This window comes from Myotis yumanensis, unplaced genomic scaffold, assembly GCF_028538775.1.
Source record: "Myotis yumanensis isolate MYYU_CA2020_CCGP unplaced genomic scaffold, mMyoYum1.0.hap1 SCAF_10, whole genome shotgun sequence".
Lineage (NCBI taxonomy): Eukaryota > Metazoa > Chordata > Mammalia > Chiroptera > Vespertilionidae > Myotis > Myotis yumanensis.
This window is the reverse complement of record NW_027223761.1, coordinates 20,099,765-20,115,898: the sequence shown is the minus strand read 5'-3', so window position 1 is coordinate 20,115,898 and position 16,134 is coordinate 20,099,765. Positions and strand designations below refer to the sequence as shown.

Sequence of the window (16,134 nt, the reverse complement as noted above, 5' to 3'; positions counted from 1 at the left end):
CTGGAGAGGAGACGGCACAGCTGCATGGGAAAGACGAGGTCTCCCGGCGCCAACTAGAAAAATAGGGGACATGTGGGGCTCAGTCTTGCACCATCTCTCCCCACCCCCTTCACCACCCAGGCTTCTACAGCTGGGCTTGGAGGAAGATGTGGGCTTGGAGAGGCCAATGCACCGGGTCACAGATGACTCCAGGAGCCAGGCAGCCTGAGAAGCCGGCAGTTCTGCTATGGGGGTAGGGTGGTGCTGGGAAAACAGGAGGAGGGAAAGAGAGCATGTTGGTTCGTTTACTTACATTGTTTATTATTTGTCCATTCATATTGAGCCAGGGACACAGCAGTGAACAAGACAGCCCAGGAGCCTTTATCCTTGTGTTATAATTGCTAACATGCACAGAGCCTGCCTTGTACCCGACACGTCTCACTGCTCACAATACGTAAGTCACCCAATCCTTCCAACAACCTACGCAAGAGGTGTTATTATGATCAACCCTACTTTAATAGGCAAGGAAGCTGAGGCACAGAGCGGTTAAGCCAACTTGATAAAGATCACACAGCTAAGGATCTGAATGCAGGAAATCTGGCTCGAGAGCCCAGCCGCCTATGATGCTGTGCTCTTATGTCTACTACATCATCTGATCACCTGATACTGCAGACAGAGTACATGAAGCTCAGAGAGTGAAGGAATACACACACATCTAAGAGGCGGCAGAGCTCAGATGGGACCTCAAGGCTGGGCAGTGGATCTGCCTGAGCCCCACATGCCCGGGGGTGCTTCTCCGGTGATGTTGAGTCTTGCAGGGCCCCTGTCCCTGTCCAGGGACCATGACATGTGCACAGCGTTGTGAGAAGGATGTGGAAACAACAGATGTGGGAGTATTTGTGTCTCAGCAGGCCACTAAGGGATACTTTTCCCCCGAAACTGTCCCTAGAATAAATCAAACCAGATGAGGGGGAGGGGAATTCAAAACAAGGGAATGTAGGCCAGGAAAAGAGTATGGTCTAGATTCTGGATCCTGTGACCTGCTCCTCGGGGACAGGCATGATATGGTGGGCCAGGAGTCAGGAAAACTGGGTTCAAATCCCAATCCTGCCAGTATACCTCACACAGTCCAGTAACTTTTCTGAGCCTCAGCATCCTTATCTATAGACCTGGGTTTAGAAGATGCTAAGGAGATTTTTCTGACAATTTCCCACCCCAGTACTCAAGAACTGAGTCCTCCACCCACAGCTGAGTCCAGTCCTCCTCACAGCAAGTCCCCACTCACAGGGCTGCAGAGGCTGGGAGTGGAGACCTGGCCTCCTGTGCCTGTCCTGCTCCCCACTAGGGGGCAGCACCCCACTCAGCCCCGCACCTGCCTGACCCCTTCACCACTCCAAGGCCCCCACTCCCGCTGATAAGTAGTTGTGATCTGGGTGACAAAAGCTACCTTTGTTCCCACAAACTGGACTGGCAGGTTTCCACACCCAATCTGCTTAACCAGGAAATATTCCAACCCGCACAGCAACCCCCCAGGCAGCCCAAGAACTCTGGGGAGAGGCAAGGTCTGGAGAGAGGGAGGGTCTGCACGTCAGGCCTGGGACTCCTGTGAACACTGTGGGAGAGGTGGGTGTCCCTGCTATGCCAGGAAAGGGGAGCATGGCAGAGAGTTTGTCACTGGATTCTGGTGGCACTGGGGCTTGGGGAAGAAGGGAATATTTGTTTATGAAATACAGAAGGCTATATAGGAAGGAGCCCCTCCCCCAGCCAAGGGGCCTGGAAGTTGCCTTCCAATCCAGCTGAGCAGCGACATGTGACATGTGCCTTTGGGAAGGCCACCACGGCCTCTCTGCTCTTGCTGGCTGGGGCCCCTGTGAGGATGGAGGCTCTGGAGCAAATACTTTGTAAATAGCCAAGCCCTATGCAAATTTGGGTGATTATTTACACTTTTGTTTCCCAACTGTAAGAGGAAGTTGGGCTTGATACAGTCTTCTTCTGCTATAGTATTCCAATTTTCTCAGGTTCTTGAGGGCATGAAGTGCAAAGTGTCAAGTTGAGTGTTGGGCAGTCCTTAGGATTGTCGAGTTAGCAACAACTGGCCACCCCTCCCCCACTGTTATTGGTTAAAATGAGACATGGAGACTGGCTCATATAGTCCACACCGGTCATACCGTGCTGGGGCCCCAGCTCCATAAGCCTGAACCCTCCTGGAAATCAGCAGCCCAGTGGCAGGCATGCTTCCGAGTCCTCCAGGCAACTCAGCTCAGCCAAAGCTGTCGGCCTAACCACTTGTTGATCAATCAGAAGACAATTCCCCTGCCCCCATTCTGTTGGGTTGATCCCAGGTATGGAGGGTGCAAGTTTTAATTTCTGTCCCTAAAATATAAAACTAGAAAAAGAGAAGAGCTGGTAAGGTGGCAGGGGAGAGGAGTTGAAGACGTGAGAGCCAGTGTTTCTCTTGAAGTCATGAGCCAACCCAGGAATCCTCAGGCAGAACAATGGTCTTGTCTCTCCAGCAACTATGGCCTCATTGGAGATAGAGAAGCCTCAATTCTGGAGCAGAGGGCCAGAGGGGCGACTCTCGCCCTCCCCTGTACAGCCCCCCTCTCTCTTCTCTTTAGAAGCCCCCTGCTTGTGTCCCTGAATAATTTACTGGGTCTTTTGTTCCCCCCAAACCCTTCTCTCTATCCCACCTCTCCCACCCTCCCTGGTCTTCTTTTTTTCCGTGGGAAAGTTTCTTGAAGAGGTCATGGGCAGTGAGGGGTGTGGGGAGGGGCCACTGGACGACAGAAGGTCGATGGCAATGCCAGACAAAGGGAATAAACACGCTAATTAAATGGCCAAGAAAGACTGGAGCAGAAGATGGTAGTGGGGGTGAGGGAGGTGGTAAGAGGTGAAAAGAAAAGGGCTGGAAGCTAGGGAGGGGCCTCCCTTGTCAGGAAAACAGAGCAGAGAAAAAAACAACTTGTTTCTATAGCTCTTTTGAAACTGCACTGGCCGGCCCTTCAGCCTATTCTCTCACTCCAATTCTACTGGCTGGCAGAGGGAATAAAGCAGAGAGATAAAGAGCTGCCGACTCCCTCATTGGGATTTAAAGCGATCTGGGCTTCCTTTCCCTCAATTATGGCATGGGGTCACTTGGCATTTGTCAAGGGCGCCAGAAATGAGGTAAGGCTGCTCAGCTTTGACTTCAATTCAACAACTACATAGGGCATATTCAATAGATACCTGAGAATAATTGTAATAACAACAATAGCAGCTAATTCTGACCCAACTCTTACTATGTATCAAACATTGTGCTAAATCTATACACCAAATATTTCATTTAATCCTCATGATAACCCTATAAAGAAGGTGCTAATATTATCCCCATTTTACAGATGAACAAAGTGAAGACAAGAGGATGCAAAACTTACCCCAAGTTACACAGCAAGGAACTTGGGTTCAAGTCTAGGCAGTCAGTTCTGGAGGCTGGGTTCTTACAAGTGACAGCAATCACCCTGAATTGTTAGGGGCCCCCAAGATGCTATTGTGTGACAGTGAGTAGAAATTGAGTGGAGGCACTGTTTAGGTACCCAGTGCCCTCTCCCACATACTTCTGCCCACTCAGAGGAAGTCATATGAAAATTCCATGCACCTGACCAGTATTTGACTATTTTGTTAATCGTTTTCCCATAACCGAGGAGCCAGACTTAAGCAAAAAATAAAATAAAAAAGTAACAACACACCAAAACAACAACAACAGTGGATTAGGAGACTAAAACCTAGGTTCCCAGCCCACTCTGTGTGTAACAATTAGCTATGGGGTTCTCCCTGGGGAGCTAATGCATGCCTGACACTTGCATCACAGGGCAAGGGAATCGGATAAAGCTGGGGAGTGCACGTGGTAAAGATTTTCACGATGACCCATGGGGCAGGCAGGGCAAGCATGATGGTCCCCATTTCACACGCGAGGAAACTGGACCTTGCTGAGATTCTGTGGCTTGCCCAGTGGCAGAGGAAGGTATACACCCAGTCTATGGTATACCCTCCTTCACTCCTCTCAGGGCTGAATATCCATGTGCAGAGATCACCCTCTGGGCAGCCTGAATTTCACATTCAGGTGTCCAGTCTAACCCTAACCATCCCTACTGCCTGGGGCTCCTGGGCTACAGGCCAGGTGCCTCTGGAGAAAGGGAAATTGGGTGGTGATGAGAAGCCAATCTCATAAGAAACCAGGGCAGGCAGAGGCTGTGGGCACTGCATGGCCCTGGGTCTCTCCCATGTTATGGTCGAGCAGACCATGAAGATCATAAAAAGCAATACTCACAAAACATACGACATCACCAGCTTGTCACAGGATTAACTGAGACAATGCAGGGAATGTGTCCAGCACATGGTAAGGACTCACTACTATGGGCTGTTATTCCAATCCGAAGGCACCCCTCAAGCTGCCACACAGACCAGAGGAAAGGGACAAATCCTTGTTTGGCACCTACTGTATTCCAGGCACCGTGGTGCATGCTGGACAGGGAAGGGGCCCTGCAGAGTCTGGCTCTGCCGTCAGACTTTCTAAAGTGTGAATCCTGGTCTCTGGACATGATTAGTTGCGTGCCCTTGAGCAAGTTAACTGGTAGTGTCTTCATGTGTAAAATGGGGTCAAGCTGCCTACTTCACAGAGCTGCTGTGAAGGATTAAATGAGGTGATACCCCCCACCCCCCCAAACTGGAACAACCTGGGTGCACAATTAATGTGGCCTGCTATTACAATCACACCTGATCTCTTTAGTCCTCACAGCAACCCCGACGTGGGCATGGCTGCCAGAACTCACAGAGGAGGAAGTGAGGGCTGTGATGTGAGGGACTGCCCCATCTCAGGGCCAGTAAGAGGCAAAGTCTCCATTAGAATCGCCCCAAAGGCCGAAGCCTCCTCATCCACCTGCAGCCAGGGTGGTAGGACAAGATGACAGGGAGCGGAAAGTCAGTCGTTTGCTCTGCCTGGGGAGTAGAGACTCGAGGCAGCCATGCAAGCACCTACCCAGAGGCGATCAGCACCCGGGACTGCGCCATGGCCAGCCGCTGCAGGTTGGTCCTATTCAAGGTCGCCAGGGCCACCCTTCCTGTCTTGCCGTTGGTCCCTGGGGGGCTGGCAGGAGAGCCCACAGCCGCCCCTGCCGGCGTGCTGGCAGCCTGTCGCTGGATTGGCTGGGATGGGGCTGTCTTCACGGGGCCTCGGATGGTGCCCGTGCTGTCCAGGAGCTTGGCCCCAGGTCCTGGTGGTGGTGGGGGCAGCTTGACCGCTCCGGATGGGGGCACGTTCTTACGGGCTGCTGGAGGCTGCGGGGGCCCGGCTGCCTTGACGCTCATCACCAGGACGCACTGAGGGCAAGAGCAGGGCGGGCCGGGTGGTGAGGCAGCTGACCCCGCGGATCCGGCTGATCCCGGGCTGGCCGGCCAGGACTGGGCCTTGGGCAAGGTGCCGGTGACCATGGGGTAGATGAGGTCCAGACGCCGGCGGACGCGGCGCTGGCGATGGGTCTGCCGGTTGATCTGGCCCATGGTGCTGAAGTCAATGACGTAGCTAAAGCCGATGGAAGTGAGGTCGATCCAGGGGTGCTGCCTCTCGTAGGCGTGTTGGATGGTGATGCCCACTTCCATGTCGTAGGGCGTCCAGGAACCGTTGTCGTTCTCCCACTCCCATACCACGCCCTTCCCGGGGGCCGAGGACGGGTCGTAGTAGTTGCGGCGAACTGGGCGGAGGGTCCCTGCCAGAGGGGGATAGAGGAGAGGGTCGGGGTCAGCAAGGAAAGAAACGGAATTCTGTTTCATTCATAGGCAAATATCAAATGAGTCCTACTGTGTGCCAGGCACTGGGCTGCCTGTTGAGATATCAGCTATGAATGAGACTCATTCCTCTTAGTCAAATCAGGGTGAAAACAGATGAGTTATAAGGCAAAGGATATGCCGCTACCAGAAGGAGCAACTCCTGGCTTGGAGTGGGGACACCTTGATCTGCAGCCAAGTTTGTTCCCTTACTACCTAATATACCTGAGAAACAGGATGACTCCTTTGCTGAGTTTTTGTGAAAAGCAAGCGTGACTCCTCATTAACTCAACAAATACGCACCTGTATATGCCAGGTTCTGCATTTCTCTTGGCCCTAGGCACATAATTCCCTCGACACCCAGTAGGTGCTCATAAATATCATATCCTTTCTCCTCTATCCCTCCAAATGTTCCTGCCTCTAGGGTTATCGACAAAAAGAACGTAGGGCCATGGAAACCTAGAGGGCAGAGGAAGACCCTGCCTCGGTGGGGGAAGACTGCCCAGAGACCTTGATAACTGAGCTGGCCTGTTATATTGTAAGAAGAGAAAGGAAAATCGGGTTGAGAGCACACTCCCAAATTTCCCAGCATTAAGTCTTATATCAACAACAATAATGGTCATAAGAATAATTTTCTATGTATCAAATGTTTTTCTTTCAAGAAACCCAAACCCTCCTAAAGAGATCATCTTCATTGTTACAATCTTGCTGCGGGTAGGGGTTAGGGATAGGGACAAGGCCAAGGTCATTGCAGGGGAACAGTACAGAAGAAATGAGCCTGCAGGACAAGAAGGGTATACTAAGCCTCTAACTGCTGCCTCTTTCTCCCCTACCTACCCTCAACCTGAGTTCAGACTTCATTTCATGGATATCATCAAGGCTACAGAAACTCAGCTCAAGGCAGGTTGGGGAAGCTGGTGAAACCTTCAGGGTGGCTGGAATCGCCAAATCTGTCATCTTGAGCCCTAGCCATCAAAGTGGTGGGAAAAGACTCCCCTTCTCCGGCCTCTGACTCACCCCTCCTCCAACCCAGAGGAAGACACCAGGACTTGGGACAGAATCCCATTCAAGGGGGGAAGAAAAGGAACAATGGCTATTCAGGCCTTTGCCAGGGTCATAACCCGCCCCCACCCCCCCATCTTCAACCCCCTTAATGACCCAAAACATCAACATTCAGAGGCAGGAGGGAGAGGCAGAACAATCCCCTATTCAGCAGCAGGACCTCTGCTGGGGGACATGGGGTAGCTAGCAGGACAGGAGGAAGCGGGGAGGCAATAGGCCCCTGGTTTGCTTCTATTTCCTTCCTAAGCAGCCAGCTTGCTGGGGAACAAAGAACACAGGCTTTGTGTCCAACAGCAGAGGACCCGCCCCTTCCAGCTGTGTGATTCAGCCTCAGTTTCCTCATCTGTTTGGAACCCAGGGAAGCTACTTCAAAGGGTGAACTTGAGGATGAAGTGTAGAAATGAATATAAAGTACTGAAATAACACCTGTCACGTGGCAAGAGCTCAAGAAAAGTTGGTGATTATTCTTGTAATTTTTTTCTACTATTTGTCTGAGCAGAATGGAGGAGGAGGAAGAGGAGAAAGAGAAATTTTATATATAACTCATATTTGTACAATCCAAGTGATCTTCATGGCAATCCTATGAAACACCTTTTAGAGATGAGGAAATTAAGTTTAGAGAGCTTAAATGACACTCTTTTGTATTCCTTTCAGTTAGCAGAGACAATGTACTGGACCAATTTTCACAGATGTGCTTAGAGGGCTTTTTTTTTTTTTTTTTTTTTTGAAACCAGTGTTAACCAGTCCCAGAGATGCCTGGGTATTGCCCCAGAGCTTCTGGAGATCCTGGCTCCCTAACCGTCCCAGGTTTATCTTCTTTTGTGCTTATCTGCCTCCACTCCTGACAAATAGACACCCCTTTTACCCTCATGGGTTCCCTCAGAATGCCTGGACCTCCTCCCCTACTGTTCCCTTCTATTGAAATTCTCCTGACCATCCAGGTCCTATGCCATTTACCACCCACCCCTTGAAAGGTTCTTCTAGTCAGGAATCCGGGGTGCACCAGGGTCTCTTTTCATGCCAGCGCCTTATGTGGAAGCATAGACACCACAGTGCAGGTCTTTGCTTTCTAGTGCCCACTGCAGTGCCTGGCAATAATGAGGGCTCCATAATGTGCTGTGATTGATTGACGACTCTGGCTACGTTAGCATTTGATTATTTGTCTCATCTGCTGAGTACCCACTAGTGCTGTGAGGAATGCCAAGACCTAGGCACTCCTCAAATAGCTTACAGTCTAAAACAAGACAGGTATGCTAATGACTATTTATTCATGAGGCAGAATAGCCACAGGAAGGGTGCCAACAAAATGCCTGTTGGCAGAAAATCTGACCACATCCTTAATGCTTAAATCCTTTTCATGACTTCCCCTGAGTTCAGCACGGAAATCCCCTCCCCCCACTCTGCTCACATTTCTGTCACCCCAGTCTCCTTCACTCTCTGTCAACAGCCATGCTTCTCTGGACCTTTTCATAATGCTGGTCCCTCCCTCCAAACACTCAGGCAATCTTTCTCACTGCTCATCCTTCACATTTCTTCTGTGCTGCCTTGACCAGGTCAAATTCCGACTCCTATTTTTCTTATAGCATTTATCTTGATATGCAATTACACATTTATTTGTGTGATTAATTAGATGAAAGTCTGTCTCCCTCCACTGGACTCCCAACCCCATAAGAGTGGACATCCAGGTGTTTGCTCAGGGCTGTATCCCACAATGCTTGGAATGTCCTAGGGGCTCAATAAATATCAATTAAATATTAAATAAAGTAATGATGGTTTGGAGAACATTTTAAGAAATGGATGATAAGTAGCATAAGACCTGAATATAAGGAGAATTTCAATAGTCAGACATGACAAAGGACTGCTAAGCTGTCATGGATTTTATTTGGACACAATAAGGAGCCAGTGAAGTTTGTGACACAGAGAAGTGACAAGAGCAGAGCAGGTCTGTTAATTGTGTCTAAGTGAGAAGTAATGAGGGTGTTGGCAGTGAAAATGAAAAGGAGGTGACAGGTCGGAGGGACTCTACAGAGAGGAAATGGGTAGGACTTGACCATGAGGAGCTGAATGCTTTCCAAGAGCAGTTCCAGGATCACCTGCTTCAGAATCTTTAGAGGTACAATGCCTTCCAGCCTTGGTGGGGGGACCACCCTGAGTTCCCATGCACCTAAAGTTCTAACTGCTGGGCCACATGGTCTATGTGCCTGCACATGCCTGGCACCCGAGTGAGACTCTGAATGACAGAATATATCAAATAGTACTGAATTTTGACCATGGGCAAGTGGTAAAATGGAAGCACCAGTAACAGGCAGAGGGGTGTCAAGATGAAGAGCTGGGTTTGGAAGGAGAAAATGTTGAGTTCAGTTCAGTCCTAGCAGGTTAATTACAGACAGAAGACAGACCTCAGAACCAAAGTTGTGGGACAAAAGAGATGGTGGGATTTAATTCTCTGATTATTTTCCGAGGCCGTTCCATCTGGAATGGGCTAGTCCTGGACCTTCTATAACCAGGACCGTGAACTAGATGATCTGAGGAAATCCACTGGATCCTAAGGTGCAGTAACCCAAGGAAAAGGCCTCTAATGGGATAGAGATAAAGGATGTTCCCAGACTAAGGAGGAATAAAGAGAAAGAAAGTCAGTTTTTCTTGGCAACTCAGACACCTGCACTTCAAAGCACCTAAGATATTTCAGCTTCTGGAAAATGGGAAACAACACTTTCTAAGAATGACCTGAAGTCTCTAGGGCATTTCATCCACATCTATGCAACACTGTGTTAGAGCATCTACTCTGTCCAAGAAATATCAGTACCCCTCACCCTTACTAGAATGATTCACGAGGGCAAAACTTAGGTACTTAGGTGTTTGTTACTGCTACACTCCATATGCCTAGAACAGCACTGCATGAAGCAGGTGCTCCACTGGTGTTCATCACATAAAGGAGTAGAGCATAGAACAATTGATTTGGAACCTCAGCTTCCCCATTGACTGGCTATAAACCTTTGAATAACTTAATCTCTTTCAACTTGCTTCCTTTCCTATAAAATGGGAACAATAGGTCTTTCATAAGGCTCTTGGAGAATTAAAACAAGATAATGTGTGCAATGTGCTTGGGGCATCACTATATTGTAACTGTCACGTGGTCATCATTCCCTTTGCCTCCTCCATTCCTGTGCTCACAGAGGATGCAGGGCATTGTGGGAGCCTAAAAATCAGCTGCATCAGCTTCTGTCAAACCCTTTCATCTCTTTCCATCTGACCTTCTCACCACATGAAAGTTATAAAAGAGGCCACAGCTCCACAGACATCTCTGAGCTGGAAAGATCCCTCCCTCACACCACACAGCTTCTAAGCAGCAGTATCACTGGAGGAGGGGCCAAACCCACTCACATGCTGACCTGCATGATCGGAAGAAAGGAGTCACAAGGAATCTTAAGCCTGTTCTTCATTCTGCAGAGGAAAATGAGGCCTGAGCAGCGAAGGGACTTGCTCAAGGTCACACTGTAAGCCAATGAGTCTGGGATGAGAGCCTGAGTCATGTCTCCCCCTCCCAATCTGGGTGTTCCCTCTTCCATCCTGCTGCCTGGGCCTTGGAGATGGCAGCGATCAGGTGCATTGGAAGATGCAAAGGAAAGTGATGCTGAAGTATAGAGCTCACTATCCTACAGCAGGAGGTTAGCCCAGGCAAGGTAAATGACTGTAGGTGAAGAGGAGCCAACCAAGGCCTTTGGAAGCAGCCAAGACCCAGAGGTCCCCATCTCTTCTCTTCTTCCAGATTCTCTAGCCTCAAATGCTTAGAGGAGACCAGCATGGAATGCAAATAAGCTCTGACTGGGAGGCTGTCTCGGGGAAGAAGTGTCCAGGGCAAACAGAGGCGGCAGAGGGTGTCTGCAGCCTCCTAGGTATCTCCCTGGAGACAGGCTGGATGAAGTCAGAGCCCAGGAAAGCTGAGAGTCTGAGGACTCCCTTGGCAATAGGGCAGGCTACTTCTGAAAAAAAAACAAAGCTCCCATCTCAGGAAATGTCCCCACATAGAGGCGCCAACAAAAAAAAGAGAGGAATTGCCTCTACACGGGGGACTTCCAGCTCTCCTTTGTTTATGGGGATGTTTCTGGTTCCCAGCTTCAAACTATGGCTTAGGGGACAGTGGGTAATTTAATTAGACATTGCCAGGGCTTGGCCGAGGTTGCCTGGGAGCTGGTGGTTTAAAGTTTCTACCCTGTCATGGCCTCATCAATGAGCTATATTGAGAGGAACTGTGTGTCTGTTGGTGGAGAATGGAGAGCAGGGGGCTCCAAGTCCAGAAACCCAGAAATCCTATTCTACTTTGACAAGCTCCCTGACAGACCCAGCATTCCTGGGAATTTAGCCCAGTGCCTCTAGCACCCAGTGCAGGGCCTGGCACTGAGGAGACAGACAAGAATGCGAAACACACCCTGAGGCAGTCTTTAAAATGATCCAGGACCAGCTCTCTGCCTCTGGTCTAAAGTCTGCAGAGCACCAGCAAACTCTTCCCCGAGGAGAGGCCAACCACCACCTGGTGCCTAGCTTTGGACTAAACAGCTTGTCCTTAGGGAAGAGCGATCAGACCTGGGGGAGGTGGCTTCTGTCCTTCAACCCGGTTTTCTCCAGAACTTCACTTCTGTAGAAAGGGCCCTTCAGGCCATGACCCTTTCTAGGTACCATGTCCTTAAACACTGATTAAACTTTCTCCTTTCCCAACTGTGAGACAAGGGCTGGGACCTTTATGTCACTAGGGTGGCTCGCCATGTGCTGCAGAGACTTAGTTTCAAATAGAAAAGCCTGGGTCTGTTTATTTTGAGCAGGACTGGAATTCCCTGTCAGGTGTCTTAGCTGCTGGTCTTTCTGGTCCCACCTCCAAGGCTCCGCTGTCCCCCTCTCCAGACACATGTCCACCCCCCAATCTGAGGCCTCTGCTCTCACCTCCACAACCTCTGTCCAAATTACACAATTACATTCCCTCTCTGCACCTCAGCCACACTTAATCCTCTTTCTCAATCTCCCATGTCATCCTTACTCCCTCTTCCTCTCAGCCATCTGAGCTCCACCTCCCTCCCTTTCCCACCAGGGTTTAAGCCTCCTCTCCCCTCCCCCATGGTAACACGTCTGGAAGCCTTTCCCTAGAAAACTTTACTCACGAAGCCAGTGTCTGCAAAGTCTTTGGCAAAGAGGTTGTTGGGAGTCATGACTGAAGATGGGACAGGAGGGTGGAAAGCTACCCCTTTCCCATGAAAATCCTAATTAGCACACAGGATGTGGGGCTTTCCAAGGGGGCTGAGATGCCCAGCTCCAACAGCTGTTCTCTGGCCTTCTGGGACTCTCCCAGGCTTCCTCTCCAGTCCCTCCTCCCCACACCTGCCTCTCCAGGCTCCTCTGCACACTCTTGGGAAGGCCCAGCCAGAATTCCAGAAAGAACTTCCACCACTCCCCCACCCCCCCACCCCCCCCCAATGAGACTAGGGGAGACAAACTTGTCCCAAGTCATCAACTAAGTCTGGACACACTGGGCCAAGCAAAGAGGCAGCTCTGCCCTGCCCCTGCGCCAAGGACCACCACCCAGACCTCCTCCGTGTCGTCTCTCTTCCTTGCTCTGATGGGAAGGCTGGTCAGCTGGGAAGTGAGATTGTGGTAGCCACAGTGGCAACTTGCATCTCACAAGAAGATTGTTTGTGGTCTGGGAGGCCGGAGTGTCCCTCCCAGTCGACGGTTTAAGGAGGAAGCTTGGGGGCAGTTTCTCCTTAGGAATCTGTCTCCTCCTCCTCCCCTCCGCGGACAAAGGGAGCGGAGAGGCTTCCCTGCCAGGCATTCCGAGCCCGGTGCCCGCCCCCCTCCCTCTCTCCATCTGCTCGGCCTGTTGCTTCAGCCCTGGGACTGCACGAGCAGCCGCACCGGCGGATGCCACAGCATCAAGGGCGCTTCAAGCCCTGGAATCCCCCAACTCCAGTCTCCCCTCCCAGGGAGCCCAGCCCTTCCCATTGGAGACTACCGCTAGAGCCTCCGGGGAATCTCTGCTTCCTTCCCCAGTTCCCACACCCAGCACCCCGCTGTGGGAAGGCACCCCACACAGGGGGGCAGAGGCAGTAAGGTGGGTGAGAAGGGGGATGTACGGCAGGCCCAAGGGTGCCCGGGGCAAAGCAGGGTCAGCCGAGGTGTGGGCGATGGGAGCAGGAAGCCTTTACTAGGGGCTGTGATTGCTTGTGGCCGAGGTGGCGTCACAATTTCCACCGGGGAGGACCTGGGTCCACCAAGCGCTTAAAAGGGGGCGTAAAAGAGGAGTTGGTAGGGGCTAGGGTGCAGCTGGGTTTGCATAACCAGAACACTGACACCAATTGCTTGGGGCTTATTGCAGGGGGGAATCTTAGGATCTTGGGCAAGAAGCGCCCCCTCCACGACCACCTCTGGGAGCCACCACAGCACGGAGGTGCAGACTGGGTGGGCCCCTGTGGGCTCGCGCCGCGGGAAATCTCAGGGCGGGGAGGGGAGGTGCGCGCGGGCGGGGCAGGGGCGGCCGGCTCACCCGTGTCCTGGCGGAACTGGTTCATTGACTGCAGGTCGATGATGTAGGGCGCGAGCCGGCTGTCCACCTGGCCCAGCACCACGCTGCCCCCGGCGCGGGGGCCGGCGCGGACCACCGCCTCGATGTGGTGGCTCACGGCAGGGCTGTAGGGACGCCAGCGGCCGTGCTCGTTCAGCCATTCCCAGACCACCACCGCCGAGGCCAGGAGCATGGCGAGCCCGGGGCTGCGGCGGCGGCGGCGCGGCGCTGTCCCTCTCCCGGGCTCGGTGCGCCCGCCCTCCTCCGCTTCCTCCTTGGCCGCCGCCTCTGGGCCTCGACCTCGCACCCCGCCCCGAGCCCAGACGCCCCGGGCACTCTCAGCTCCGGCCCGTGGGCCGCTCCCCGGCCGCGCATCCACCGGGGCCCGGAGACCGGGGCCGCCTGGCTCGGACCGCGCGCCGCCTCCGGGGTCCGCCGCTGCCGCCGCCGCTGCCACTGCTCCGTGGGGTCGGGTGGCTTCATGCAAATGTCCGGCTTTCTGCAAACAGGCCCCCGCCTTGCCAAGCCACCCGGCGGGCGCGAGCCGGAGCGGACTGCCAGGCGAGGACCGAGCCCTCGCACCAGTTGCGCCTCGGGCTCTGCAGTCGCCCGGGTGGGAGCTCGCCGCGCGCTCGCGCTGGGAATGGCTCGCTGGGTTCCCCTCCCTTCCCCACTCTCCGCCGCACGAATTGCTGTCTCCGCCTGGGCGAGAGCTCCCCCTCCCTGTGGCTCCGCTCAGTTGCTTCCAGAATGAATCGCTCCTCCCAAGAGAGACACTAAAGCAAATCCGTGCCCGTGGGGGTTACCCCAGCCCCTAGACGCTGAAAAGCCACCCTCCATGACGCGGCCCAAGGACCGCAGTAGTGGCCCGGCCTCAACTTTGCCACCTCCCTCCCAGGACTGAATTGTCTTCTTTTTCTTCTTCTTTTTTAAAATGCAGCGTGATCCGTGTCTGCAGTGCCAGCTTTGGGACACGAAGTGTCTCCCGCTCGCGCACGCACCCGCACACTCACAGTCGCGCACACAGGTGCCCATACCCCAACGCCCTTCTAGTTCGGGGTGGTATTACCTCATCTTCGCCAGCATCCTTAGCTGTCTGTCAAGGATGCATTGCCACGCCCGCTGACTACTCGGGCCGGTGCCTAGGAGCTCACACGCCCCCTACTGGCCCAAAGCGACGCCTGCCGGCCAATGGCCACACTCTAGTTGCCATTCAACTCCAACCTCTGCTCAGGAGACTCAGTCCGAAGGGATGCAGCAATTTGGTGAATGAAGGATTTACACCTACTTCAGAGTAGAAGTGGTTTTTCTGGCCTGCTTCGACGTTGCTTGAGTTAAGAAGACACATGCTAAATTGATTTATTCTTCAGGGTTTCTGTGACCAAAATAATGAGACACTAAGACAGACATAACTAGACTTGGTTATTATGGGCTTAAATAATTAATGTGGAACATAATCTAAAAGGGCAGATTGACATCAGGATTACATGTTAATCTTGCCCTAGAATACAAACTTTGTTTTGCTGAGGTTGCAATCACATGAAACACTAAATTTATATGATGAGGATCCAGGATAAGATATCGAAAAATAGCCGAAACCGGTTTGGCTCAGTGGATAGAGCGTCGGCCTGCGGACTGAAGGGTCCCAGGTTCGATTCCGGTCAAGGGCATGTGCCTGGGTTGCGGGCACATCCCCGGTGGGAGATGTGCAGGAGGCAGCTGATGGATGTTTCTCTCTCATCGATGTTTCTAGCTTCTATCTCTCTCTCCCTTCCTCTCTGTAAAAAATCAATAAAATATATTAAAAAAAAGATATCGAAAAATAAAAATTATGTGTTAGGGACTGGGATTATGAATTTTTTGAAGTAATAATTTTTCATAATATCTTATAGTCATTTTTTGTTTGTTACCCTCTCTCTTTCTTGTGCTCTCTTGAATTACAGAGATATTATTAATATTATTATGTGTATTTCCTTAATATTATTATTTGTATTTCCCACATCTCTTTCATCCTTTACCTGCTCTTCACAGAGTTCCAAATGCAAAGAAAAAATATCATACATGCTTCTCTTTGAGTCTCCAAAAGCGCCAGGCTCCAGGCTACCTCTGAGCTTTTCCTTGCTGGTGGTGCCCTTGCCCAGAAATCTCCCTACCATGCCCTCCAGAAACCCCAGTATCCCAATCAAACTCAATCAATTTTCAGGGTTTGAAGGATGAAAGGGACAGGAGTAAAGGATACCTCAATTAATCTGACCAAGAGCCACTTATTATTCCTATTTCACAAATGACAAGGCTTATGGAATTTATGCAATTTGTCCCAGAATATTATTTAGCCAGAGGGGAAATTGGTATTCAAAACTTAGTTGGAATCCCCTCACAAAAAGAAAAAAACCCCCACACATGTTAGATGGCCAGGCATGTGGCAATGTAGACGTGTCTCAATGTAAAAGAAGGGAATGGATAGTGTTACAAATGTCTTCCCCCCAAAATATATGCATATTAAAAGAAAGAATGAAAAAGAGAAAGGAAGGAAGAAAGGAAGGAAGGAAGGAAGGAAGGAAGCAAGGAAGGAAGGAAGGGGAAAGAAAAAGAAGGGAAGGGAGAAATTTTATTGAGCTATTTTTTACTTTCAACCTTGAGACCAAGAGTATGAAGAAAGTCTGGGAACCTTCTTGTGGTCTGCATCTGTATAGATCCAGAAACCATCAGTCATGATGTAAGGGGATGCTAGAAGGACCAGGGAG

At 51.4% G+C, this 16,134-nt stretch overlaps 1 protein-coding gene across 2 annotated transcripts in view; it reads right to left on the bottom strand.

Moving 5' to 3' along the window:
- The window catches only part of DTX4 (deltex E3 ubiquitin ligase 4), a 31,873-nt gene extending 17,781 nt beyond the window's left edge, over positions 1 to 14,092 (bottom strand). For both annotated transcript variants that reach the window (XM_070428073.1, XM_070428074.1), the window contains exons 1-2: positions 13,373 to 14,092; positions 4,994 to 5,720 (exon numbers count right to left, since the gene is read on the bottom strand). In XM_070428073.1, coding sequence (XP_070284174.1) covers positions 4,994 to 5,720; positions 13,373 to 13,583 — 938 coding nt within the window. In that variant the 5' untranslated portion in view covers positions 13,584 to 14,092. The remainder of the gene's footprint in view (positions 1 to 4,993; positions 5,721 to 13,372) is intronic.
- Between the last annotated feature and the right edge of the window lie 2,042 nt (positions 14,093 to 16,134).